This window comes from Trachypithecus francoisi, unplaced genomic scaffold, assembly GCF_009764315.1.
Source record: "Trachypithecus francoisi isolate TF-2019V2 unplaced genomic scaffold, Tfra_2.0 Lachesis_group5, whole genome shotgun sequence".
In the NCBI taxonomy this organism is placed as follows: domain Eukaryota; kingdom Metazoa; phylum Chordata; class Mammalia; order Primates; family Cercopithecidae; genus Trachypithecus; species Trachypithecus francoisi.
In genome coordinates, this window is record NW_022681470.1 from 63,318,935 (window position 1) to 63,345,869 (window position 26,935).

The following is a 26,935-nucleotide window of genomic DNA, read 5'->3' on the forward strand; positions in this document are numbered from 1 at the left end:
TCTGTTTTATTTTAAGAGATGTTGTTTTGAGCTTATTTTCTTAGTATTAGGATAGGTAATTCAAAGAGATTGGAACAACCATGGAAGAACATTCAGATTGTTATAGGACTGTGTTTCAGACTGGGAGAGCAGAGGGCCTTTAGCCTCTTCCTGACCCCACCCTGAACTCCCCTAAACTCCCACCCTTGTCCCGAGTATGCCTGTCCCTGACAAGAGACTTTGGTCAGAGACCAAAGTGAGCTTTGTTAGTGAGCATTCACAGAGGGTAGGAGCTGAGTCCATGGAGTTCACGTCATGCCAAGGAATGGATTTTCTCCCAGGGCCACTAGCATTACTTGTGGGTTATCAAGTGTTATTGCTCACACATTCCAGAGCTTCTGGAAAAGCCTTAAGGAAATGGCTTTCAGAAAGCCATTTCTGTCCTAGAGGAGAGGGGTCCTGGATTTCACTGAACCAGAACTTGATGGATGATTTTGGTATTCTGTGACCTAGGTAGTGGGAACTCCTACCTTTGGATGTTTCCTTTATGCCCACAGTCTAACCATTTCCTAGTTGTACAGTCGAGAAGGATCTTTTCTGTTTAATCTATCTGGAGGAATAGAAGGTAATTGTATCCTCCTTATTTTCATTCTTCCACCCCTACCTTCATCATTTCTTCCTTTCTGCTAAGCATTTTTTATCATCTTTCTTTGTTTTGTTTGGGGAGTTTTGTTTTTTGTTTTCTTTCCTCAGGAAAGCTGAATTATTTCTTACAGAGTCATTTAGTTCTTACTGAAACTGGGGAGGAAAAAGATTATGCAACAGCAGGCGTAAGGAAGAACAGAGAACCTTCTTCCCTTCGGGCCCACAGAGCCCATTGGAGGGATTCAGCTACAGTCCTACCTGGGAAGTAGTTTCCAGGACCTTCACAATTCCACATAGCATCTTTAACGTGTTTGAGAGTACGTAAGGAGGCAGCATAGTGCTGCGGAAAGAACACTCAAGTGAGTGTTGAGGGGGCTGGATTCTAATATTAATGTTAGCCAACATTTATTGAACAGGCTAGATTCTGTTTAAAGCACTTTATGTGGATTATCTCACTACTCTTATTATCCTGTTTTACAGATGTGGAAGCTGAAGCATAGAGTATTTAAATATAATTTACCCAAGGTCATCAGTTGGGGAGTAGAAGTAGGATTTAATTCCTGCTCCAGAGCCTGCGTGTTCAGCTCTCCTTTAATACTGCATGTAGTTCCTGATAGGCTACTGACCCTGGAAAAGTTATTTCAACTTTTAGGGCTCATTGGTGAACCATAACCAAAGGGAGCTCATTGTGGCTAACCTCTGATGGAGTTTCCACTTTTAATAATTTATATGATGAAATGCAGCTATATTGTTTAGTTCTTGCCATTATGTGAAAGCATAGTATTTAAATTTTGACCTCACTGATTCAGCAACTTACTATTTTATGGCCACTATGCACAAAGCAGTGGGCTGGGTACCACAGAGGATTCAGAAAAATGCTTAAAAAGTTAAAACCTATCTCTTCCATTCGCTTTAGATGGTTTCATATTGTAGTTGCTTTGAGATTTTTTTGGACTAAGTTTTTCAGATAATTAAACAGGAATCAAATTCAAAAATTATTTATATTCCAGAAGAGGAACCCTGAAACAGGTATTGGACCTTAGACTATGTCAAGTTTCTGACATTTTCTTTTAAAATATAACTTTTGTCACTAGGATGGTTTATATCCATTAACTCCTGAGTGAAGGAGCTTCTGGTGAGATTATTTTTTATGGTGCTTACAAGCTCAAGGGATTCTTTAAAAATGGAATGTGACTGCTTTGGGAGTCACTAATACTGAAGCTGGATCATTATAACCTGAAATAACCATTAGTAACTTAGAAAGGCAAACTCAAAGAATTTACTATGTAATAGCTGGATTTTTTGAAATCAGATTTTTCTTTTCTGGCAAGCTGGATTCAATATCTAGCTTTCTGTGGAGTTAGGTTATGGTGTGGAAACCTCTTGGCTGGGACAGGAAAAAAAATTGATCTTAAACTAAAAAACTAACTTAAGATATTCCATTTCTAGTAATACCTTTGAGATTGGAAGAATTGCATTCTGATGGGCTCAGACGTTAGATTAATGTCCATCTTTCTCAACAGATTGTAAACTTTTAAACTTTCTGTTTTGCATTCAGAACACAAGTGCCTGACACTTAATAGATGTTCTATAAATATTTGCTCATGGACTCTTTACTGCTCACTCCCTAAAATCCAGCCATTTCTCCCTTGCCAGCATTCAATAATTGAACCTGTTTTGAAACATCTGATCAGCCACTTCAAGAAGGCAAGTTATTTTAGCTCCTTTCTAAATAAGTCAGTGGGCTCCAGTCCCTAAACCACTATTTTCTTTATTAATTCCTCAAGTACAGACTTTTGTATGTATCCAGTCTTTTTAAACCTGTGTATAATGACTCATTAATGAGTTGTAAAATAAATTTAGTGAGTTATGACCGACATAAAAAAATAGAGAAGGCCAGGCACAGTCGCTTGAGAATATAATCCCAGCTACTCTTTAAGAAGCTGAGGTGGGGGAGTCTTTAGGCCAGGAGTTTGAGATCAGCCTGGGCAACATCACGAGACCCCATCTCTAAAAACAATTTTTTAAAAAATTAGCCAAGCATGCTTTTACCAGCTACTTGGGAAGATGAGGCAGGAGGATTGTTTGAGGCCAGGAGTTTGAGACCAGCCTGAGCAAACTCAGTGAGACCCCATCTCTACAAAAATTTAAAATTTTAGCCAGCGTGGTGGTACACATCTGTCGTCCCAGCTGCATGGGAGGCTGAGGGAGGAGGATCACATGACATTTGAGCCCAAGAGTTCAAGGCTGCAGTGAGCTATGATCATGCCACTGCATTCTAGCCTGGGCAAAAGAGGAAGACCTTGTATCTAAAAAGAAAGAAAGGGAAGAAAAAAATAAGATAAAAGAATAGGAAATATCATAATGGACAGCACATAAGTGAAAGGTGAAGCCAGCTGGACTTCCTGGGTCGAGTGGGGACTTGGAGAACTTTCCTGTCTAGCTAGAGGATTGTAAATGTACCAATCAGCACTCTGTAAAAACACACCAATCAGCTCTCTGTGTCTAGCTAAAGGATTGTAAATGCACCAGTCAGCACTCTTAAGAGCTGTAACACTCACTGTCAAGGTCCACAGCTTAATTCTTGAAGTCAGCGAGACCAAGAACCCACCAGAAGGAACCAACTCTGGACACATGAGTACTTTTATTATAGACACATATTATGCTGTATTGCAATAAAAAATGTATTTTTTTTAACACCCTACTCTACCTATCTTCGGAAGGCAAAAGCACCTCTGGTGTCCCTATTGTGGCATCTCCTAGCCTACCTCTCTATAAAAGTTTTGCAATTAAGTATATTTGTGTTTTATACATCCTTGGGCTTCACATAGTTTAAGTTCCTAGCTGGAGTTCAATCTTTCTCAGAGCCAACTCGTGGTATCCTAACCAATGAATGAATGCTGAATAGCAAGAGCTCTGCTTGCATATGCAGGTAGTGTGGTGGAGGGGAAATCTAGAAGTCATTTCTCAGCTCTGACCTGCTGGATCATCACCCCTTGAACCGCCAGAGCCTTGGCATACAGCCTCACACCGGCATACAGCCTCACACTGTACCACCTATTTTGGTGGTCCAAGTTAGGTGAGGGAGAGGACCAGACACAGTGCCCACCATCACCTAGCACTGGCCTTGCTACCAAACAGTCATTCCTTTTAGCGCTCTCCTCCCCACCAAAAGCATTTCAGGCAAAGCACCAGCTCCTGAAACGTGGCCTCTTTAAAGTGGTGAGTGAATGCTTCTGAAACTACCACCTTATGTATGGTGGTGCTTCTGCTGCCAGAGCTTAATACAGGGTCGTGTTCCTTTCCTCTGAAATCTGTAACATAAATTCAGTTTTAAACTGGATTTTTTTTTTAACAGTTGGTCTCTGAACAATCTTTAGGGTGGGGAGGGGATACTAGTGGTTCTGGGGGAGATATGTGCCCTTGAAAACTAGATTCTTTTTTGGAAAACTGCTGATACAGGCTAAATGGCAGAGAACTAATTGACCCTACTGTTCCTACCTGCTGACAGGCTCAGCCTTGGGATGGGGCTGAAATTAGCTCTTGGCACATGGCAGAGACATGCCTTCCTCTTTTTCTTCTTCTTTCATACAAATAGGAGGTAATTTTGTGCCTGTCAAAAAATACAGCTTTGAGATGTAGATAACCAATAAACAACAGTCCCACCCCCAGCTTGGAAAGCACACGAGTGCTGATCTAAATACTACAGAATTGGTAACAAGTAACCTCCCTGTTGAGAACAGGTCTGAAATCTCTTTCATAATTGGTGTTCTTTGGGAAACGCTGAAAGACAAACCCATCCAAGCTTAGGAAACGTGCTGATTTAAAGAGGTCCAAGGAAGAGTGACCAGCCCAGTTGCCAGGCATCCTAGATGCTTAGGATTCTCATGTTTCCGTACGTATCTGCTGTTACATCCTTTCTGTGAGCAAGGAGGCTTTGGAACATTACAGTCTTGTCTTGGGGAGATGAAATGACACTGCGTTTCAGTTCTGTTTCCAATGCTGTTATCTGTTGGAAAACGAAGCTTTCCTACCCATTTTGTCAGCATAAAACTGGTAGGAGCTGTTGCAATCTCATTGTCTTCTGATCAGCCCCTCCTTGGCAGCAGTCAGAGTGGACGCCCCGTGAAACACACTCTGGCCAAACGGTTGTGGTGAGTTTCAAAATAAGAGATCCCAGCCTGGGTGCACCATCACACTTCCCATCCCATAGAACCAGCATTGTTAACTTTGCCACATCTCTATTCTAAATTTAGGCTCTTTTTTTTTTTTCCAGGCAAAGATTACTATGCAAACATTTAAGAGAAAAACTTTGTCCAAAGTAATTTTTTCCCCCAACTTCTATTTGGTTTCCTGCAATGTTTAGATGACTCATTCTCTTCCAAGAAATTTTAAAGAAAAGAGATGCAGGCTGTATGTTAGTACACAAAGACTGCTCTGTAAATTCTCTTTTTCTTCTAGAAACCCCTTGCCTTTTTATAGAGAACAGAAAAGCTCTACAGTCTTCATTGTCATGTACTCGGCCTCATCAGGTTTTGTTGTTCCCAGGAATAAATGTCCCCCTTGTCTTTGGGTGGGGCCCCCTTGTGGCTAACCAGCTCTGTCAACCCTGCTGCAGTGGCCAGCACGGAAGCCCTTCCTGGGGCGGCGCTTTCCCCCAAAGGCACACAGTTAAGGTTTCTGAAACAGAGAACGAATAGCCTTTTATCATCTGTGAAAGGAGAGACACTGGCAATTTCCTGCCTCTGGCCTAGTGTCAGAATTTCTCCTGATTGCTAGAGGCTGTATTGTACATTTTAAGTGGGCTTGCTACACATGTATTCCCAGCCCAACCCTCAGCCAGAGGGAGTGGTAAGTCAGATCACTTCAGCAGCCTGTTCAAATAAACAGGGATAATCGCTGAGTGGTCCTCCCAACTAATCAGTACATGAAAGGAAACATCTGCCTGGGCTTAATTGCTTTTTTTTTGGTTACACTTTTCCCTCCTCTTCTTCCCCCATCCCCCACTCTGGGGCTAGGTTATTTAAGTCATGGGTAAGCAACAGCGTAGAGGAACAGGAGCTTTCTCCTTTAACCTCTGCCATTCAAACAGAAGGAGGAGTTAAGAAACGAACGATAGGAGGCTGGCAGGGGGAGCTGGCCCGGAGGCAGGAGGGCAGGGCAGTGGGAAGTGATACTCATGGTCACTTCCTGACCCTGTTGCTGACTCTGGGGCTCGGAGTGAGTCATGTTGCCTCACTTCACCTCCTTGGGCCTCTGTTGTTTCAGTGGAGCTCAGCTTTCCTCTCAATGGAAAGGAGAGGCTGGTATGTGAGATCACAGATGAAAGGCATTCCTTCTTGTGACTTCTTCCAGCAGTTGAGGTCATTGGATGAGAGACCCTGGGAATGGTAAATTTAAGACTGGCAAGATGCTCCTGAACCCGTCCATTTTGTAGAGCATCTGGGTCCCCTAGGAGAACTTGCTCATCATCTTCTAAGCCAACCAGCCGTACACTAAAGGGAGTGATGTTTGAAGCTAATATGGACTCTAGAAGCCAGGCAGAAGATCATGTAGAATCATAGAATGGCAGAGGTTGGAAAAGACCTTAGAAATGTTTTAGCTGAAGCTTTTCATTTTATAGAAGGGAAAACAGAGGGCAAAGAGGTTAACCAGGTTGTCCAGAGTTATCTCTTTGGTAATGCAGGAGCCAGGAATAGAAAGAGAATGTTATGATTGCAAATTTAGGGCTCCTTCCACCCCTTTCCCCACTATCAGATGTAAAAATTCATACCTACTCATGACAGAGGCCACACATAGGTTATTTTCCATAATGAATACCTTAATAGAAAAAATGGGCAGAGAACACCTTAATAGGAAAATGGCAGATTATAAAAATGAAAATGACTGATAAACATTTTTAAAAATGCTCGGGCTCACTAGAATCAAAGGACTGCAAATTACAGGAGGATACCACATCAAATTGTCAAGGCAATAAAATGTGAAATAAACATTCATATATGCTATTGGTGTTATTTTAAATTGGTACCGTTTTTCTCAAAGGCATTTTAGTGATATAAATGGTAGTCTTTGACCCAGCAATGTTATTTCTAGGAGAAAATAATGAAAGGTGTGTGCATTAGATCGTATACAAAGTAATGTGATATGGCATTTTTTATCACAAAAATTTAGAAGCGAAGTACATGTCCAAGAATGGGAGCTGCATCAATATAATGTATTATAATGCTATAGAAGAATAATACACGTGGAAATGTTTACAACATATGTTTAAGTGAATAAGTTACAAAACAGGATTTATAATGCAATCCCAGTTTTGTAAAAATAGAGAAGATTAGAAAAATACATAACAACCCTTAGAGTGATGATTTCTTAGTGGTAGGCATTTAAGAGTTACTTTTGTTTTCTTTTTTGAGGTTTTCTAGTTTCCTTATTATAATAAACATATATTAATTTTGTAATCAGAAAAAAAGTATTTTTTAAGTAGAGATATATTGAAAAAGAAAAGCAAGATTTTAAATGATTGTGTATCTGACATGAAAGACCTTCCTTTTTTTGCCTGGGAGCTAGCAGCCATGGTGGGAGGGATGGGAGACAGTATTACAACTTCTGTTAGGATGGCATTTTGATATCCAAATTTCTAGTAGGGAAGATCTAGAAGGAGCTGGCACAAGATAAAACAAGGGGTTTCCCTCTCAATGACCCATGCTGCCAATCAGTTTTAGCCCTCTTAGGTTTGGCATATAACACTTAGTATAGAAGTTGTGACAATTTCCTTCCTGCTTCCTCATTGTTTCTTTCCTTTTTTTTTTTTTTTTTGAGACAGAGTCTCACTCTTATCGCCCAGGCTGGAGTGCAATGGCACAATCTCGGCTCCTTGCAACCTCCGCCTCCTGGGTTCAAGTGATTCCCCTGCCTCAGCCTCCTGAGTAGCTGGGATTACAAGCATGTGCCATCACGCCTGGCTAATTTTTGTATTTTTAGTAGAAACGGGGTTTCACTCTGTTGGCCAGGCTGGTCTCAAATTCCCGACCTCAGGTGATCCACCCACCTCGGCCTCTCAAAGTGCTGTGATTACAGGTGTGAACCACCGTGCCCAGCCCTATTCTTTATTTCTACTGCTCTATGTAGCTAGTTGTCAGCCCTGGGTGGCAGCAGCAAAGAACCCAGGAGCCATCACTGCTCAAGATTAATTAGTTGGAGACCCTTTAACATAGATTTTCAGCATCTAGTAACAGCTAATCTCGCAGGCAGTCAATATTGAGATACCGCTCACTGCCTGGTGAGTTTCGGGTAGAAATAAAGCAAGTAAGAAATGTAGTTCCATCCTGCTTGGAGTTTTCTATTTAATTAGGGACTTTGAAGCCCCTGGATGTTTATATACTTTTTCCTATTTCATCCCATTACACATCTTATTTTCCTTTGAAATCTTCTGGAATGCTTGACTGCAAGTATCTGAGAAACCGTGTTCCACCTAACAACAGTTGCTAGGTAGGATGTGGCTTTCAGTCCTGCTCTTCGGGGACCAATAGAAAAATCAAAGGCTACCACCCTTTTTCCCTCCATGCAGTTGCCTTTGCTGGGCTATAGAAAGGGCACATTTCATTTTATTAAAACTCTTTGAGTAATCTGACCATAATTGGGTCTGATTGGAGTGGTTATCTGATTTGCTGGGTTAAATAATGGGCCTTAATTGAGTCTGGGTTATTTGTAGAGCCAGTGCGGCTTTTGCCTTCGTTGCTCCCTCCTCTCTCTTCTGTTTCCCAATTAACCTTCATTCCTCTTTCCTTGCAGAGTAAAGAAGTCGGCCAGCAGCTCCAAGATGATTTGATGAAGGTCTTGAACGAGCTCTACTCGGTAAATCAGATGGGTTGCTTGACTCTTTAATAAGCAGAGGGAAGCAGCATTTGGCAGCTTGCAGCCATAGTACGTCAGCAACAGAACTGAACTGAGGTTGAGGACAAGTGCATGGTCCCCACTGGGGGTGACCCCACCCATCTCTTTTTTCACACTCGTCTTTTCAAAACAGAATGAGTCAAAAAATACTTCCTCAAAATAAGTTTTCTCCTCAGCTGTGCAAGCTCACCCTGGCTTTATTTGGGGCATAATTGCTAGAGACAAGCCAGAGTCTAGGTCATTGGCACAATGGACCCCATTAGCAGCAAACAGAACCTAACGGCAAGGAACGTAGCCTGCATTGCACTATTAATATGTGCCTGTTGGAAAGGCTTTATTGTTCTAGGTTTTGCATCAGATCGTGGATTGATCTACAGATTTGAGACTAGAACAAATGCTCTAGAGGGCAGCACAGAGTCCTAAATTCCCCCAACAAGAGGGACCAGTTCGGGCAGAGAGAGCTTTGCACTGGCTTCCTGGAGTTTTATAAAGCCAAACCTCAGTGACGAGGCAGGCTGCGGGCTTAGAGAAGAGAACACAATCTGTTCTGAGATGACTGGCGCTTCAGGCACATGATGCCTGTGGCTGGTGCGTGTTAATTCATGCGCAGAGAGGTGGTGGTGGTGGTGGTGGTTCCCCAGCCATGTTTTTCTAATTATAATGAAAACAAACACACACTCACACACATACACACCAAGGAAATTCCTGTTGTTATACAGGGAATACTTAAGTTGTACAGCTAATGCCTTTCAGGGGCCCCTTCTCCAGCTTGGATGTGCCAGCCTACTGTGTCATTCTCCAGCATTTCTCCATCCTGTTTGAAGGTGATACTGATTTCTAATGTTTACTTGCTTATTTGCTGCATTTTTCTTTTCTTTTCGTTTCTTCCTTTCCTTTCTTTCTTTTTTTTTTTTTTTTTTAATTCACAGAACAGGCAGTGGTGACATGCATGACAGGCATTTGGGATCAGATGTTGCTAATCCAGAAACCTAGGTGTGATTATTTTGTCATAGCAACTGTTAAGCAAGTAAAGAGGGTAGAGTAGTCATCTGACTTATCTCCAGTGGTGTTCAGTTTGTTTTGAATTTCTACTCTGTGACTCTTCTGCTCTGAGGCCAAGCGTAGATAGATGGTACCTTTGGTTCAGCTCCCAAGTTTTCATTTCTCTCAAATGAAGTTAAGAGTTTTAAAAAATAGAAACACATCGATGTGAACCATTTTCAGACTGGATGGGTTTCCTGAACCTTGTCTTTTTAATGCTTTACTTCTGCTCTTTTAGAGCATTTTCTAAGCACCAAGAAGAGCTATCACTCCTTTCTCCTGGCAGAGAATTCCCTAAGATAGAAAATGACACATGTAGTCATTATATAAATTCTTTCATTTTCCTGAAAGCATCTTGACCCTCTACTATTTGCAGCTGTTTCTGGGAAGGAGTAGTTTGGATAACCAACAAACCTTGCCACTTCTTTAGTGGGACTCAAGGCAGCAGAAGAAGACTAATGTCTAAGGATCTGTTAGCTTTTACCCAGGGTCTTATATCTCTTCATATGCTGTGCTTTAAGAAAAAAATAAGTGAAAGGGCGTAAGCTGTGTTTGAGTGATGAAGAAAACCTTGAAACTTATTTCTCTGGTCTGCAGAGGGCCGAGCTGCTACCTCTGACTGCAGACTTAAGACAGCCCAATATTGGCCAACTACTTTACTGGCCATTGTGAGGCCGCAGTCAACGTAGAACATAACATCTTCCCATTGATGTTCAAACTGAGAGTTGCCTGAGTGTGGTATCCCCTGTCATAAGGTGAGCTGGAGTACACTTTCATAATCTGTCAAAGGCCAAAATTAAAATGTGATGTTTTCCTCTAGTAGGCAATGGAAAAGAGGGAAAAAAGAGTAGAGGCACTAGAAAGTTTCAGAGAAGTCAAAACATTCTGGTCCAAATGGAGTTTTAAGCAGAGGGAGTTTTACCCCAAGGGGACATTTGGCAATGTCTGCAGACATTTTTGATTGTTACAGCTGGAGGAGTAGAAGGTGCTACTGGCATCTAATGATCTAGAGGCCAGGGATGCAGCTAAAATCCTACAGTGCACAGGGCAGCCCCCACAAAAAAGAATTATCTGACCCACAATGCCAATATACCAAAATTGAGAAATACTGGTCTAGTGACTAGAGTCTCCTGAATTAAGCAAGCTAGATTCTACCCTGTCTTGACTACTAGCTGTATGAACTTGAGGGATACCCCAAACCTCTGTGACCTTGGTGTCTGCATATTCTCCATGCACTGGTATTTCTATATCCTAGGGGGTGGAGTAGTTGAGTGAGTTATACTTCCTGAAATATTAGACTATAGCTAAGGATCAAATAGGTTTCCAGATTCTCTAGGCCATTAGAAAGTTCATTGAGCCGGGCTCGTGCCTCTAATCCCAGCACTTTAGGAGGCTGAGGCAGGTGGATCATGAGGTCAGGAGATCGAGACCATCCTGGCTAACATGGTGAAACCCCGTCTCTACTAAAAATACAAAAAAAATTAGCCGGGCATGGTGGCGGGCGCCTGTAGTCCCAGCTACTGGTGAGGCTGAGGCAGGAGAATGGCGTGAACCCAGGAGGGGGAGAGAGAGAGAGAGAAAGAGAGAGAGAGAGAGGAGAGAGAGAAGGAAGTTCACAGAGTAGCCAGGCGCAGTGGCTCACACCTGTAATCCCAGCACTTTGGGAGGCCAAGGCAGGCAGATTACCTGAGGTCAGGAGTTCAAGACCAGCTTGGCCAACATGGCGAAACCCGGTGTCTACTAAAAATACAAAAATTAGCTGGGCCTGGTGGCGGGCGTCTGTAATCCCAGCTACTTGGGAGGCTGAGGCAGGAGAATCACTTGAACCCGGGAGGCAGAGGTTGCAGTGAACCGAGAGCTTACCACTGTACTCCAGCCTGGGCAACAGGGTGAGACTCTATCTCAAAAAAGAAAAAAGAGGCCTGGCACAGTTGCTGACGCCTGTAATCCCAGCACTTTGGGAGGCTGAGGTGGGTGGATCACGAGGTCAGGAGATCGAGACCATCCTGGCTAACACGGTGAAATCCCATCTCTACTAAAAATATTTAAAAAGTTAGCTGGGCGTGGTGGCGGGCCCCTATAGTCCCAGCTACTCGGGAGGCTGAGGCAGGAGAATGGCGTGAACCCGGGAGGCGGAGCTTGCAGTGAGCCAAGATTGCACCACTGCCCTCCAGCCTGGGGGACAGAGTGAGACTCTGTCTCAAAAAAAAAAAAAAAGAAAGAAAGAAAAAAGAAAGTTCAGAGAATAGACTTTTTTCTTCTGGAGATTAAGATAAGTTTAGGACTGGTCTGAATAAGGCACCATGGGATTATGGTGACTAACTGTCCCTCTTTACCTAGTACTGAAGAGTTTCCTGGGACATAAAATTGTCAGTGCTGAAACTGGAAAAGTTCTAGGTTAAAAAAGGTTAATTGATCACCTTGCACGGGAGAGTGGTTTTATCAGGTGGGAAGCTGGGACTGTTACATGCTAGCTTTGGGAAGCTGCTTGCTGTGTGCACACTCTTGAGGAGTCAAGAAGAGAACAAGGGAGAATTTCTTGTCAGGAAGGCAGGGAAGGGCCTCTCGTTTCAATGACATTGTAGGTAATAGAAGTTATTTGGGATCCTTGGAAAAAGGAAACCAAGCATATAAGAAACCCATCCAGTTTTTTCAGTGCTCTTCTTCACATCTGCCCCTAATACCTGTTAATACCCTTTTTTAGGGGACTAGTTATCCAAGGGTTGGTAATTTTAGTACCTTTGAACCTTGATGATCCACAGAGCAGGACCCAGGTGTTCCCAAATAAAGATGCGTTTGGGCAGGGGGCCCAGAATACCACTGGAAGTGGCCAGCTGCCCCTCTGCACCTTCCTCTTTTCTGCTTGAAGTGCCTTTGATTTCCCTGACTTGGCATTCTGTGCCGGGGCCTGCTTCCCACAGCTGCTATTCAGAGAGCAATCCTAGCAAGCATTCTTCTCCACGTGTTTTTCCCCCGATAATGAGCTGGCTAGTATGTAAACCATGGCATAAATGGTTTTCATTTTCTGACTGATGCACCGGGAATGCCTTTGAAGTCAGAACACACTGCTTCCCAAAGAACTCTGGGATTCTTTGCCTCCGTTGTACTCAGAGGTCATGTCTGGAAAAACCCAGCAAACCCCCACAGGAAGGAGCATACATGGAGGCACTGAAGCCAGTGTGGATTGCCTGAGTATGAAGAGTCAAGGAAGCTCTAGAATTGAGAAAGAAGAGGCTTTAGGACACTCTGGGGCTGTTGTTATCCCAGAGGCCTTATGCTTCTATACTCCCCCTAAATATATATCCCCTTGGTTTGGAGCAGCAGCTGTGTGCTGGCAGAGCTACCTCAGACTGGTATTAACACCTGTTCCCTTGAAACATGGCACTTAATAGTCCCTCAACTCTGCTTGCCTATTTGACCCTGGCACTAGGCACTAGGGAGACAAGAACAAATAGGATGTTTCCAACCTCAAGGCGTTTAGTTTTAATTGGGAGAGACAGAAAAGTAAAGCATCAAGTGGAAAATGAAGTGACAAGAACTCATTTACATGTCTTCACAGAGGACAGGGATGAAGTCAGGCTCCTTGAAGAGATACTTGAGTTGAATCTTAATTGCCAAGAACTCTTTTCTTGTTCTCTACATGTTCCCTTTTTTGTTGCATCAAACTTTTGTTTCATGATGCAGTATCACTTTATTTCTCATTTATCTCTCCAGGGCTATTATGGATATATTGTTTTCAAACTTTTCTTCTTGTTGTATAATATTTCTTCTGAATTGCTAGTTTTGGTTTTGGTCTTTCATATTAGACATTTCCTTTAAATGCCTGGTCATCCTTAGCTGCCTGTTCACACTTTAAAGTGAGGCACTAAAAGATTCTGTGTCAGCTGTGGCCTTCACAGTAGGTTGTTCTAACTGGGCTGTGTCCTTATGGAAGCCCCAACTTTAGTATTTCTAGGTCTCTTATCTTGGATGGTCAGATTGCCAAGAGATCACACTTTTGATGTCCTACTCATGTCTGGGGGCTGAGTTGTCAAGAGGCCTGGACCATCTCAAAATTTAACGTAGACTTCAGCTAATCCTCCTGTTGAAGTTCATTATCCCCCTATCCTCTGCTGAACCTTATATCTTGTAGTCCATGGACCCTCTCTAACAGAATAAACCTCTCATCTAGTATTCCGCTACAGTGGGAGAGGGGATCTTGGGATCTCACCGTTCTCAGATTTTCAATAGCTTATTTTGTGTTTAGCTCTCCCTTCATCCCACTGCTACTTATTTCTCTTCGGGCTTCTGTGATATCAATCTGGCTGCTTCCTGGTTTACTCTAGTTTTGGTTTAGGACTCAAGTAGATCAGTTACTGCTCGCCTGCCTGCTTTTCAGCTTCTGCTTCCATTCTTTTTGTTTTTCTCAATTTATACCTAAATGATAATAATTTTAGAACCTTTTTTTCCCTATTATTTTAATGTGGCTGTCAGAGGGAGCAGAGCTAAATACATGACTTCAGTGTTTAGTTTTTCAAAGTAGAATGTTCCTCACAGAACTGAGAATGTAGACTTTTCAATTTTTCTCTATAGTTTGAATTTGCCTCACTATCTATATATAGATAGAAGTATGTATATCTATATGTATACCCATCTATATATACATATATGTGTAGCTGTATGTCTAAGACATAGATATATAGATATACATATATTTACATATGTATATGTATATAGCTATATATAAGTCCTATCTTGACTTTCTCTAAGTCTATCTTGACTATAAATATATATTTATAAACATATATTTAATATGTATACATATATCTATATCTATATAAATTTCTGAGTCTTGTCTTGACTTTCCTGTTTTTTCAGTTGTTTTGGCTTCAGCTTCTGGGTACCTCAGTTTTTTCTTGAGCTGAAAGGCACTAATACATCTTCTCCAGTATTTACCCAGAAGAGAGATTGTGTCATGCAGTCATTTGGGCAACCACTTTGTAAAACCACCATTGTGTATATGACATATTTCTCCATTGTGAGCAGAAAACACAAAAGAAGTAGAGCTTACCCTGAAGAATGTATAGTTTCTTAGGCAAAGTAGTGTTTTACTCTCTTTTAACACGAAAGTTCTTTAAGTTTTTTAGGGTAAAGGAACATTGTAAATTGTTGATTTTTATTACTTCATTTGTTGACTTCGTAGCGCTATTCTTTGACCTCTTTTTTATCTCATGTTTATTCATAGCGTTTTCTCTTTATCATGCACCTTCATGAAATAGGAAATCACTTTAAAAAAGAAAAAAAGCACGCACTTTTGTAACTGCTCACTGAGCTTTTGAATCCCATGGTCAGATTCAGGTGGAAAAATAAAAAAAAAAGAAGCCTCCTATCTACACTTCTTCATCTGGGATAACAGATGCCTCTTTTCCACTTCTTAGTTAACCTGGAAAGCTGGGGGTCTGTTTCAATTACTTAGAAAGGCTTTTAAATGCCATTGGTTGTTAAATATTATTTCTTCTGTATAGAAAATATGAAGAGTATTATCCTGGTAAAATTTATGGGAAGTAGTGTTAGGTTCAGAAAAAGGTGAAGCTAATTTAAAACATTCTGCATTCAAAATGAGACATAATTTAGACTCTAATATACTTTGACTTTGTCAGTGTCCCAATATTCTTTATTCCTTTGTTTGCCTCCAGCTGATCGTAGGGGCTAGATTAGTCTACCCACAAAGTCTTTCTAAGCTAGGTTTTCTCAACCTCAGCACCATTGACATTTGGGCCAGATAATTAGTTGTTGTGGGGGCTGTCCTGTGCATGGGATGTTCAGCAGCATCCCTGACCTCTAGTAGATGCCAGTAGCAATCCCCAAGTTGTGACAATCAAAAATATTTCCAGACACTGCCACATTTCCCCTGGAGGCCAAAATAGCCCCAAGTTGAGACACTGTTCTAACTCAAATTCATAAATGGAACCAATTTCTCTTCTCAAGAATATCTTGACCATACTTAACCTTTCCTCCCAACCAGTTCAGGTCCAGTCCTATCCAGAGGAGAGTCAGTGTTGCTTAGTGGCTAAGAATGTGGTCTTTGGAGTCTGACAGACCTGAGTTTGAATCCTGATTCCGACATTTTCTCTTTGTATGACCTTGGGTGTGATAGTTAATCTCTTTGAGCCTTATTTCCTTATCTTTAGAAATAGAAATAATAACATTGTCTTTCACAGAGTTATTGTAAGGATTAAGTGAGGTAATGTACATAAAGCCCATGGCACACAATGTTTATTAAGTGGTAGATATTAATAATAATATGGTACCTTTGCACTCCTCTGTTACACACACACATGCACACACACACACACACACATCCACCCAACTTTTACTCTCTAATTCTCCCTCTCAAAGAAATCTTATGGCATCACACTTTCAACACTGTTGAACTCCCTGTATGGAAACAGAAAGCTCCCCACAGAGTAGAGCAGGCACTGGGTGGCTGGAAGTAGTATGTTTAGTAGGATTGGAAACAAGCTTGAGTTCGAGGCTTCCTGGCTTCCCTGTTAAGAGAAAGGATTGAACTCCTAAATGGTTGCCTTGATGGAAAATCATCCTTCACCTTTTATACTACTTCCTTCCTGTGGCAATTCCAGTTATACTTCATATGGATTTTGTTCCTTCCCAGACTCTTACCTGAATTGTTATGAAGGCTTACAGTCTTCATAGGGTTGTTGTCTAGATTGTGGAATTGCCCTAAGGATGAAATGAGAAAATGTGTGTGTGTGGTACTTGGTATAAAGCCAGGAATATACTAAGTGTTCAGTAAATGATAACTGGCATTGTAATTGCTGCTGCTGCTCTAGTTGCTGTGAGAGGGTGTTTGATCTGGATAAAGCAGAACAGACAGATCCCCCAGAATGCTAGGCCAGTAGAAAGAGCTTTTGGAACCTTTTCCTCTTCCCTATTTTATATCTGAAAGGTAACAGAAAGCATAGGCAGTACTCCATAGACTGCACTGCCCTCTTCAGGGTTCCTGACCAGCCCAGGAAGGCTTTGCCCTTGGGGCCTGAGAGTGGTGGTGGTGTTTCCCATCTACTCGGTATGACGAGGTGACTAAGTGATAGAAATCACCTGGCCAATATTAAAGAGAAATGATGACAAATGATAATGAATCGAAGTAAATAATACATGATGGATAGACATGAAGTTATTTCAATGAGAGGAAATGTTGGCTCAGTTCACATATTGCTTTCCTGTGCTTTGGAGTGGTCTTTAATCTGTGTTTGCTGAACCAAACACTTCTGAATTTTTCCCTTAGGGGTGTGAGGATATTACTTCATGGGGGAGAGCTCCAGCTGAGTCTGTTGGTCTGTAAAGCAGAGTATTGACCCCCTTGGCTTGACTTCGGGGGTGGGGGTGGGCGATGTCTTGCAGGTCATGAAGACATATCACATGTACAATGCCGACAGCATCAGTGCTCAGAGCAAACTAAAGGAGGCCGAGAAGCAGGAGGAGAAGCAAATTGGTAAATCGGTAAAGCAGGAGGACCGGCAGACCCCACGCTCCCCTGACTCCACGGCCAACGTTCGCATTGAGGAGAAACATGTCCGGAGGAGCTCAGTGAAGAAGATTGAGAAGATGAAGGAGAAGGTACGTATGCTCCCACAGCTGTAGATGCTGGGAAGCAACATTCGGTAAGGCATGGCTGATAGGAATTTCCAAATAGGTTCTGGGAAGAGCAGACAAGGAAGCTCTGGGTTCTTTTAGTGCCTAGTGACTAAAAATGAGGCCTTGCTCTGTGCCCTGGAGGGAATACTAGGTATTGGGAGAACTGGGCACGTGGGCTCCAAGTTTTTAGCCTCTAGCAGCAAGAAACAGTAGTCACCTTTCCCAATCCATTTTCCAAATAGAGCTCAATATCCTATTGCTTTGGAGGGGTTGGGGGTGACTAGACCCAGGATTTGGTTTCAGGTATCAGGTGTTCAGGGGCAAGAGTAGTGGTACCTTCTTCAGAGTGGCATTGCAAGAATGAGGAATGATATTTGAAGATAGAATCAAAGTGGGGCACGCATCTTAAGTAGGGAGCTTCATTAACCTTTCCTGAATTGATCTACATTGTGCCCTTGAATCTCATTAAACAGAATTAGAACCCAATTTAAGGCGGAATGCGCATAGGGAGTAGCAGCACAATTGTAGTTCTTGAGTACACTGTACTTTTATCTTTTAGAGAACAATCCCCCCTTAAAAAAAAAAAAAGTAAAAGTGAACTTCTGTTTCCTTTTCAGCGCCAAGCCAAGTACACGGAGAATAAGCTGAAGGCCATCAAAGCCCGGAATGAGTACTTACTGGCTTTGGAAGCGACCAATGCATCTGTCTTCAAGTACTACATCCATGACCTATCTGACCTTATTGATGTAAGTGCTTAAAGCTGAGGGCCTGAGGGCACCTCTTTTCTGGTTTCAGAATCCTCGTCAGACATTCCCTGATACTATTGTTCAGGAATCTGGTGCATTTTGAGAACAATTATGAAGATAGCAGCTATGATCCATCAGGGTGCTTGCCAAGCACCAAGTGAAATACTTCACACTTATCTCATTCAATCCTAACTGGAATTCTGGGAGGAAGGCATTATTATCTGTATTTTTACAGATTAACAGAGAGTTTAGATGACTTACTCAGAGTCAGTTAACAAATGACAGAGGCAAAATTTGCACCCAGGCCTGATGACTCAACCCAGGCTCATAACCACTACGCTCGTCTGTCTGCCAGGAAATACTTTCTTCCTTTTTTTTTTTGAGATAGAGTCTTGCTCTGTCCCCTAGGCTAGAGCGCAGTGGCACAATCTTGGCTCACTGCAACCTCCGCCTCCCAGGTTCAAGCGATTCTCCTACCCCAGCCTCCCCAGTAACTGGGACTACAGGCATGCATCATCATGCCCAGCTAATTTTTGTATTTTTAGTAGAGACAGGGTTTCACCATGTTGGCGAGGCTGATCTCGAACTCCTCACCTCAGGTGACCTGACCTCAGGTAATCCACCTGCCTCAGCTTCCCAAAGTGCTGGGATTACAGCTGTGAGCCACTGCACCCGGCCTAGGAAATACTTTCTTACATCAGCTTCTCTTGCACAGAAGTGAGTGGCAAGAACTTAACTAAAGAGTTACAATGCCATACCTTACATTTGTATAGCATTTAAGGTTTCTCAGTGTTAACTCATTTGATAGTCACATCACCATTATGGGTAAGCATTGCTATCTCCAGTTGCTGGATAGGGAAGCTCAGGGTCCAGAGGACTACGAGACTCACCTGTCCAAGGTTATGCTGCAGATTAGGGTCCTGTCAGGAAGGTATCCAGCTCTCCCTGACATCTGGCAAATTTTTTCAAAGGTGGTTGAGGAAAGCGGTTAATAGGCACATGTGTTTTGCAAGGGGCAAGCACAGGGATAAGCTTTTTGTTTTTTGCTTATGAGTTATTCTTGGCCTTGTTTTTCTTGCTGCTTCCCCTTACAGTTGAGTCTTATAAACCTTCTCACCTACAGACTCCAATCTGGCCCAGGTCCTGAGCCACACCTAAGTGAAGCTATGTAAATACACCTTTTCTCACCTCTCCTTCCAGTCATCAAAGTGAGGCATCTGGAGCCAGCCAATTTAGCAACCCAGTCTCTGGGGCTTCAAGTGTATCTCGTCTCTGGGGCCTGCCATTTGTTTCAGGGTCTTGGTGGCAGCAGTTGGGCTTTGCAAAACTTTGGCCAGACCACTCATGCTTTCCTGCCTTGGTTTCTCCACAAGCAAACCTGCCACACCTCACAGCATCATACGGGGTTTGGGTCCAAGTCTTGCTGTTATATCACTACCTGGGTCATCTAGGCTTGTCACTGAATTGTTGGGGAACCCAGCTTTGTTTCCCACCCCACTCCCAGCCTCCTCTAGCTAACTGAAGAACTGGACTAATTCCCTGGTGTTGAAATCTGGCCTCATGTAAGAGTTGCTCGGGGAACTTCTCTGAAATACAGATTCCTGTCTCCCTTTAGCTGAGAATTTTTGATTCAGTAGATTTCAGCCACTTAATGCCCTAGGTGTCATTGTCTCGCTGGGTTAGTGGAGCCTTGCTCCCTGTTCTGTTACCTCTTTGCTCTCTCTGCTTGTTGATGACAATCTGAACACTGTCCTTCAATGGAGGTCAAAGCCCTAAACAAGATCCTTTCTCCTCCTCAGGGTTGGCGCTCCTCATTGTTGGGAGAGAGGCCTGTTCTCAGCATGAGGAAGAGAATCTATTCTTTCTTGTGCACAATTCCTGCTATTTATCTCGCATTTGGTAAAAATTCAGACTGTGTTGTCTGCCACACCTCTACTGTTGGTTAGCCCTGTTCTGTTTTTGTACTCAAGGCAACTTCCCTATCTTTTTCACCAAAATGCTGATCTCAGAGGAAGGGAGGGGCTACTGCTGTATCAGCCACAACCTTTGCAATCCGTAGATTCTCCATCAGATATAAGGAAGTGTTTTAAAATCAGTCCAAGAAGCAAGGTATTTTGTACCTTATTTTCATCATTAAAAAAAAAAAAAAAGTCTGTTAAGAGTCTGATTTCACAGGATGTGGTGTGACATGCCATTGAAAAAGAGGCTGCCTTAGTACTTGGCAGGGTGTGTGTCTATCACTGGGATCAAAAGGCTACATAGGTAGTAATAAAGTTTCTCATGTTTCTTTGCTGCTGTTTTGGTTGTGTCTTGTTTTATTTTGTTGGTTGGTTGGGTTTTTGTTGTTTTTCCTGGGATGAGGACGCATTCATTATTTTTTTTAAGTTGTATTATTCTGCTCTATAAACGTTCAGTAAATATTTATTTAGGGAGAAGCCACGTGCTCAGTATCGGGGTAAAAATGGAATATAGTAGTTCTTGCCCTAGAGTATTCATAGACTCTAAGACAGCATTTTTCAAACCATCGGTCAGATCCCTTAGGGAAATCAGGAAATCACTTTTATTGGTTTAACCTGTGGTTTCAAATGAATCGATGAGACTAGAATAAGAAAGAAAATATTAGAGTACATCACATTGTTAAGATTATGTGAAACTTTTATGTTAGATGTGTATGTACACACTTGTACATCCTATGGTGGGGGAGTGTGACAATAGACGATGTGTTTCTTATTGTGAGTTGGGAGTCAAAAACGTACTTGTGAGCCATTGTACTATGGACAAAGGAAGATCTCAGTCTCCTCTGTTAAGTTCTGTGAGAGCAGGAATCAAGAGTTTTCTTTACCTTAGTAGCCTCCAGTGCTTAATATATAGCTGAGCATATAGTGTGTTTACTGAAGGAAGAAAGGAATAGAAGGAGGAGGAAGATGATCATCTAAGCTAAGATTTGTTTTTCTTTTTGTACCTTTCAATATTGTTTTGAAGTATAATTTACATACAGTAACTAAACTTAAGTGTTATGGTTTCAAGAGTTTTGACAAATTTGTACATCTTTGTAACCTACATCAAGATATAGAATAAATATTTTGATAAGAGATATATTTCCATTGCCTCAGAAGGTTTCTTTTGTCTCTTCCCAGCCAGTCTCCCACCCCAAGGCAACCACTGTTATGATTTCTTTCACCATAAATTAGTTTTGCCCATTGTAGAACTTCATAAAGATGGGATTATCCTTTTTTGTGTCTGGCATCTTTTGCCCAGCATGATTAATTTCATCCATGTTTTTGCATGTATCAGTAGTTTCTTACTTTTTCTTGCTGATCTATGCAATAAAAAGGGCCAAAAGGATGCAGTTAGAGCAGGACTAAGTGAGGAGCCTGGGATATTGGCATCCTGATCTTAACATTATCCATTACTTGCTTTAAGACATGGGATGAATCCTGTTTCAGTCTATTGCCATCTGTGTCATGTACACCCTTCTGCCTCCTTCCTAGTGGATTTGAAGCCAAATATGTGCATAAGGCATTGAGGATAAGTGAAAAGAAGTTATTTTTTTCGATGTCATTACATTGACCGAGGACTAGCCTCCGAATTCTTTTTATAGTATAGTGTAAGATTTAAGCTTCAGACTGTAGGAATCCACATGAGGCTTCTGCCACACTAGGGAAACCTTGACTTCAAGCCAAAAAGACGTTCTGAGCTCAATTGATAGCATTTAAGAATGGTAGGCTCACTGGAATGTACTTTTGCTCCCCCATATTCTTCTGGCTCTCTCAACCCAAGAGCAGATGGATGAATGAAGAACAGGGCAATGTCCTCATGCATAGCTGGAGTGTTGTAAGTGCCGTGTACATGTATAGAAGGTCTGTGACACCATGTGCACCCAAATCAGACATGAGGGAACTTGGCTGTTTCAGTAAGAAATGTCATTAAGGACAGTTCTTTTTCTCTTCTGTGGGAACTTGAAGTGGGTGTTGTGAAACACCCATTTTTCCTTTCCAGGCCTTCTGGAGTCTCTGGGTGAGGATATCAGTTGGGAAAGGGTTAATGAGCTATCAACTCAAGTCATCATACATCTGGATGGGCTGTCATTAAATTCTTGCAAAAGTTTGATTTCCCCTGAGAGATTATTCATCAAACATTTATATAACCCAGAAATGGCCAGGGGAGCCCAGTGTGGCCACAGAACTCATCAGAAGCCATGGAAAGTCTGCTTTGTCCCCATTGCGAGCAAAATAATGTGTTTCCTCTACTTACTGGTATTCTCCTTGGAACAGGATGAAATATTCAAATCTCATTTGCCTAACCTTGCCAGATATTGCTTCTTCGCTAACTGCTTGGTTTCTGGCTGTTCCCCTACAGGTATGTAGATAGTCAAGACTCTGGAAAACCTCTTCTGAATCTGCCTGGTTGGCTAGAGGTGTAGAGGAGCCAGGGGCATATTGTGACTCAGACCCTCACTCATTGGCACAAAGAACCTACCGAACAGTTATATAAATAGAGACAGTGCACCAGCCTGGGAAAACTCCCAGCCTCCCTTTGGCCATAGAGTGAGCAAAACAAAAGGCTTCACTGGCCTCATCTACCCACTTGACTTAGGTCAGTATTCAGCCTAAGTGCTTTATTTCCTGAAAGGCTGGAATCTGTACTTGTGGCATCAGTCAGTCAACTGAAATTTATTAAGTGCCTACTGTGAGCAAGGCCTAATGCTGAGGGATGTAAAGAAGGGTGAGAAGGTAGTCTGGTTGGGGTGATATGACATGGCAAGTCATAGAATGAAGAAGTGTATTCCTTGTCATATGAAAGCTGCAGATTAGTGTGGTTCTAAGTAGAGACTAGAGTCATTGGAGTCCAGGATTGCAGGGTTGGCTGGCTCCCAGAGGCTGAGAATTTAATTTGGATCTTGAAGATCTGGTCCAATTCCAACAGGTGAGAGGCGTAGGAAACATTTAAGGAAGAAGACATTCTGGGAGCTGAAGGGCGAGGTCAGTGGATTTGGAGCTATATTAGTATTTTTTTAAAGTGTCTACATGGTACTAAATATATGTAAATATATTGCCTTTTAGCCTACAACAACCTGTGAGGCTGGTGTTATCCTCATTTGAGGCCCAGAGGGATTAAGTAGCTTGCTTATGGCCATATAGTTGATTTGAAGCCTAATACTATACCCTAAACAGAGAGTATTTCGTTGGATTAGAGCAGATGAATCTGAAGAAGAAAATAAAGGGAGTTGATGTTGGATGGATAGATTGAAGACAGATTACAATTTGTTCTGGCTGTTGGACCTTGCTCAAATTATTTAACTTCACTGAGCCTCAGCTTTCGAGCCTGGAAAATTAAGATAATACCATCCTCATTGGGGTTATTATGAGGATTAAAATGTAGAGTGTATATAGAGGACTTAGCACATGGACTGACGTATAGTAAGCATACTTAGTGAAATAGAAGCATTTTTTAGGCCGGGCGCGGTGGCTCAAGCCTGTAATCCCAGCACTTTGGGAGGCCGAGACGGGCGGATCACGAGGTCAGGAGATCGAGACCATCCTGGCTAACACGGTGAAACCCCGTCTCTACTAAAAAAATACAAAAAATTAGCCGGGCGAGATGGCGGGCGCCTGTAGTCCCAGCTACTCGGGAGGCTGAGGCGAGAGAATGGCGTAAACCCGGGAGGCGGAGCTTGCAGTGAGCTGAGATCCGGCCACTGCACTCCAGCCTGGGCGACAGAGCGAGACTCCGTCTCAAAAAAAAAAAAAAAAAAAAAAAAAGAAGCATTTTTTAAATTTCAAAACTGAGGAAAGTGAATTTTACCTTGGGGAAAAAAATGAGAGATATTTTAGGTTCTTCAACAGGTAAGTGCCGTAATTAAAGTCACATTTTAGGACAGTGAGGCAGACAGCACTGGTGTAAGACAGTGAGGGTATGAATAGGGGTAGAGGTAGTGAGAATGGAGAGGAAAGGGAAATTACCAAAAATAGGTAAAGGTGTTTTGAAGGGTAACTTTTCTCTCCCACATTTACCCCCTGCCCACACCCCCTCCACCCACACACATACACTCTGTGGGCGGTGTTACTTCTGTTCATTAGACTTATAGGCACAGAGCTCATCAGTGGGGTCTACATAGAGCTAGTCAGGAATGTTTACATGTTCAAGGGCAGCCTGGTGAGACCAGCAGCATCTCCCAGAGGGCCTGTGCACGTGCAGTGTCCTAATCAGCCGCTTTTGTCTAGCTTCTATTTGCTCTTCCCTCCCAACTGAATTTAATGTCTTTCCATCCTCTGCCTCTAGTTAAGCTGTAACTGCTGTTATTCCACTGCAGCCAGGCAGCTGCCAGGGCCTGTTGGCACTGAACCCAGAGCCCAGCCCAACTGATGCTCTCACTGAGCTTCTTGTCAGATGCTGGGAAAGAGGAAGCACATCATAGGCCTTTTCTTCCCCAATAGTAGCTGCTTCCAATGTGATCATGATGAGAGGAAAAGGCTGTGGGGAGAGTTAATTTGATGCTTGCTTGTGCAATGAAATGGCAATCAGGCAGATGGCCTTACTCTATGCATGGATTCTTCTCTGATGTTTCTTCTCAGGACCTGGACCTCAAAGTTGCTTAAGCAATAGAGAGGATGATGGATGACCAAGGGATTGGGATCTCTGAGTCCTTGGGGAGGGATAGGGAATATTATCACCGAGTTACAGAATGCCATTGCTGAAGAGGGCCTTAGGGATTACATTTAGTCCAAGGATTTTCAGACTTTTCTCTAACAGAATAATTCTTTCTTCAAAGCAGACCTTACATAGAATCCCTAAATATTAAATAGAAAAAAGAGCAGAGTTGGCTTAGTTGAAGGAGGAATAGAAGACTCCAAGTCCTAGTAGTTGGGTTGTCCTTTTACCCACTTCTCAAGGGCAGCTTCAGTGCGGGCTCTGGTCTACTGCTTGAAAGCCACTGGCCTGGCCAAATCTGTTCATTTTACTATGGAAGAAACAGGTTTAGAGAAGGGGGGTAGCTTTTCCAAGGTTGCTTGATTCTGCGCCAGTGCTTTTTTTGTACAGTTGCCTCTTTCATACCATTTTTGTTTTGCATTTTGTTGTGAAAAATCAGAATCCTTTACATGGCATGAATTTTTCCAGTAACACTTATGCGTAGAGCTTTTTAGTCTTGTAAATGCTATTTCTGTAGTGCAGGGGCATCTGTTGTCAGATGCCAGGAAGGAGGAGGCATGTCAGTAAACCTTAGGCTGCAGCTAAGGCCTATCCTAGGATGTTGGGAGTTGGTGGGAATGATGACCCACAGAGTCAGCTCCCCATTCTGTCCTTCTCTCATCTAGAGTTGAGCTCGCATACATTAGCTGCTGTTGCAATACTCTGCTTTCAGAACCCTGAAATGGCCTGGCTTGGTTGCTGTATAGTGATTTAACCACAGTAACCCTCAGTGAGTGGCAGGTTGTATTTTTATTGTTGAATTTTGTTATAATGGCAACCCCAGATAAACCTAAAAATGAAAGAGGATTCTCTTTAACTCTCAATTCTTCTCGTTTATGAAATAGCACTTAATTAAATAATGTCATTTAATCTTATGAATCTTCTTCCTCCCAACCACCTCACAGCCCTCTAGGGTGTGTTTAACCATTGAATTGGGAATCAAGAACTGAGAACTCTCACCCAGGCCTTGGAAGTTAGAATGTCAGCCCTCTTTCCACTGCACAGCCAGGCTTATTGATGTGGTCAGATCTGCCCTCGGGACCACCCTCCATTTCCGCCAAGCCTTGGGGCTGTCCATGGTGTGCTCATGTGCCTTCTCCTTCCCACAGCAGTGTTGTGACTTAGGCTACCATGCAAGTCTGAACCGGGCTCTGCGCACCTTCCTCTCTGCTGAGTTAAACCTGGAACAGTCGAAGCATGAGGGTCTGGATGCCATCGAGAATGCAGTAGAAAACCTGGATGCCACCAGTGACAAGCAGCGCCTCATGGAGATGTACAACAATGTCTTCTGTCCCCCTATGAAGTTTGAGTTTCAGCCCCACATGGGGGATATGGTGAGGCCCTCTCCCTATACCTCCACCCTCAAGGGGCTTGAGTGGACTTGTCTAGATTCATTACACAGAAGCCACATTATTCTGGGGTGGGAGAGGTCTGGGCCCAGCTTCTTGTCAGGTGGGTGAGGCATATTCCACTTACTGAGCAAACACTTAGTGAGTGCCTACTGTCAGACACTCAGGCTTGGCTGCAGATATGGGAGATTAAAGCCCTCGGGGAGCTTACAGTCTGGGGAATAAGGTTGCTAAGGGGAGAGTTAGAACTATGCAGAGAGGGGCATCCAAAGGGCCCAGCAGGATCAAAGAAGGTGAAAAACCGCAGGTGTATTCTAAAAACTACCAACAGTTCAGGATGGTGAAAGGGAAGTGAGGGAGGGGAGCGCTCCCAGTGGTGAGGCTAGAAGAAATGAGAGCTGAGGTGGGGCCACATCCTAGAGGCTTTAGTGGAGAAGCGACAGCTAGGCAGGGAATGTTGTGATCTTTTGGCATTTGGTAGAGTTCTGAATAATCTTATTCTCCTGAAGTTAGAAGACTGTGATGAAGTGTATAGTTTTGCTTGGGTATTGAACAAAAAAGAATGGATACCTGCACAAAGGAAAGGAGCTAAGATGCCATCCCAAAGGCCTGATGCTGGTTGCCCAGACAGGGGAGCATGAACATGGGGGCCTTGTTTTGGACTCTTCACCTCCAGTGACTAGAATAAGAAGGGCCTAAATAAACTAAAGTGTGAGGCAAGAGAAGCTCCTGGGTTTTCATCGTTCTGAATCTTTTGGTTCCACTTGTGTTGTTGTGTGTACGAGCCAGAGTGAACCTCATTCCTGTGGGTAAGAGCCACCATTTCACCTATTGGTGAAATCAGAAGGAGGTTGTATAGGCTTATGTGATAGAAAAGATCAGGATGGACCTTTGAGTATAGTTGGCTTTAGGAGGAGGAATTTTACCAAGACACTGTTTTGCTGTCTCTGCACTACT

General features: G+C 42.7%; 1 protein-coding gene across 10 annotated transcripts in view; it reads left to right on the top strand.

The window, feature by feature from the left end:
• The window catches only part of SRGAP2 (SLIT-ROBO Rho GTPase activating protein 2), a 255,006-nt gene that overhangs the window by 168,413 nt on the left and 59,658 nt on the right, over nucleotides 1–26,935 (top strand). For 6 of the 10 annotated variants that reach the window (XM_033198076.1, XM_033198071.1, XM_033198073.1 and 3 more), the window contains exons 5-8: nucleotides 8,416–8,478; nucleotides 16,960–17,175; nucleotides 17,811–17,939; nucleotides 25,739–25,963. In XM_033198076.1, the coding sequence (XP_033053967.1) occupies nucleotides 8,416–8,478; nucleotides 16,960–17,175; nucleotides 17,811–17,939; nucleotides 25,739–25,963 (633 nt within the window). The remainder of the gene's footprint in view (nucleotides 1–8,415; nucleotides 8,479–16,959; nucleotides 17,176–17,810; nucleotides 17,940–25,738; nucleotides 25,964–26,935) is intronic. The other 4 variants (XM_033198072.1, XM_033198074.1, XM_033198080.1 and 1 more) reach the window with 1 other exon arrangement.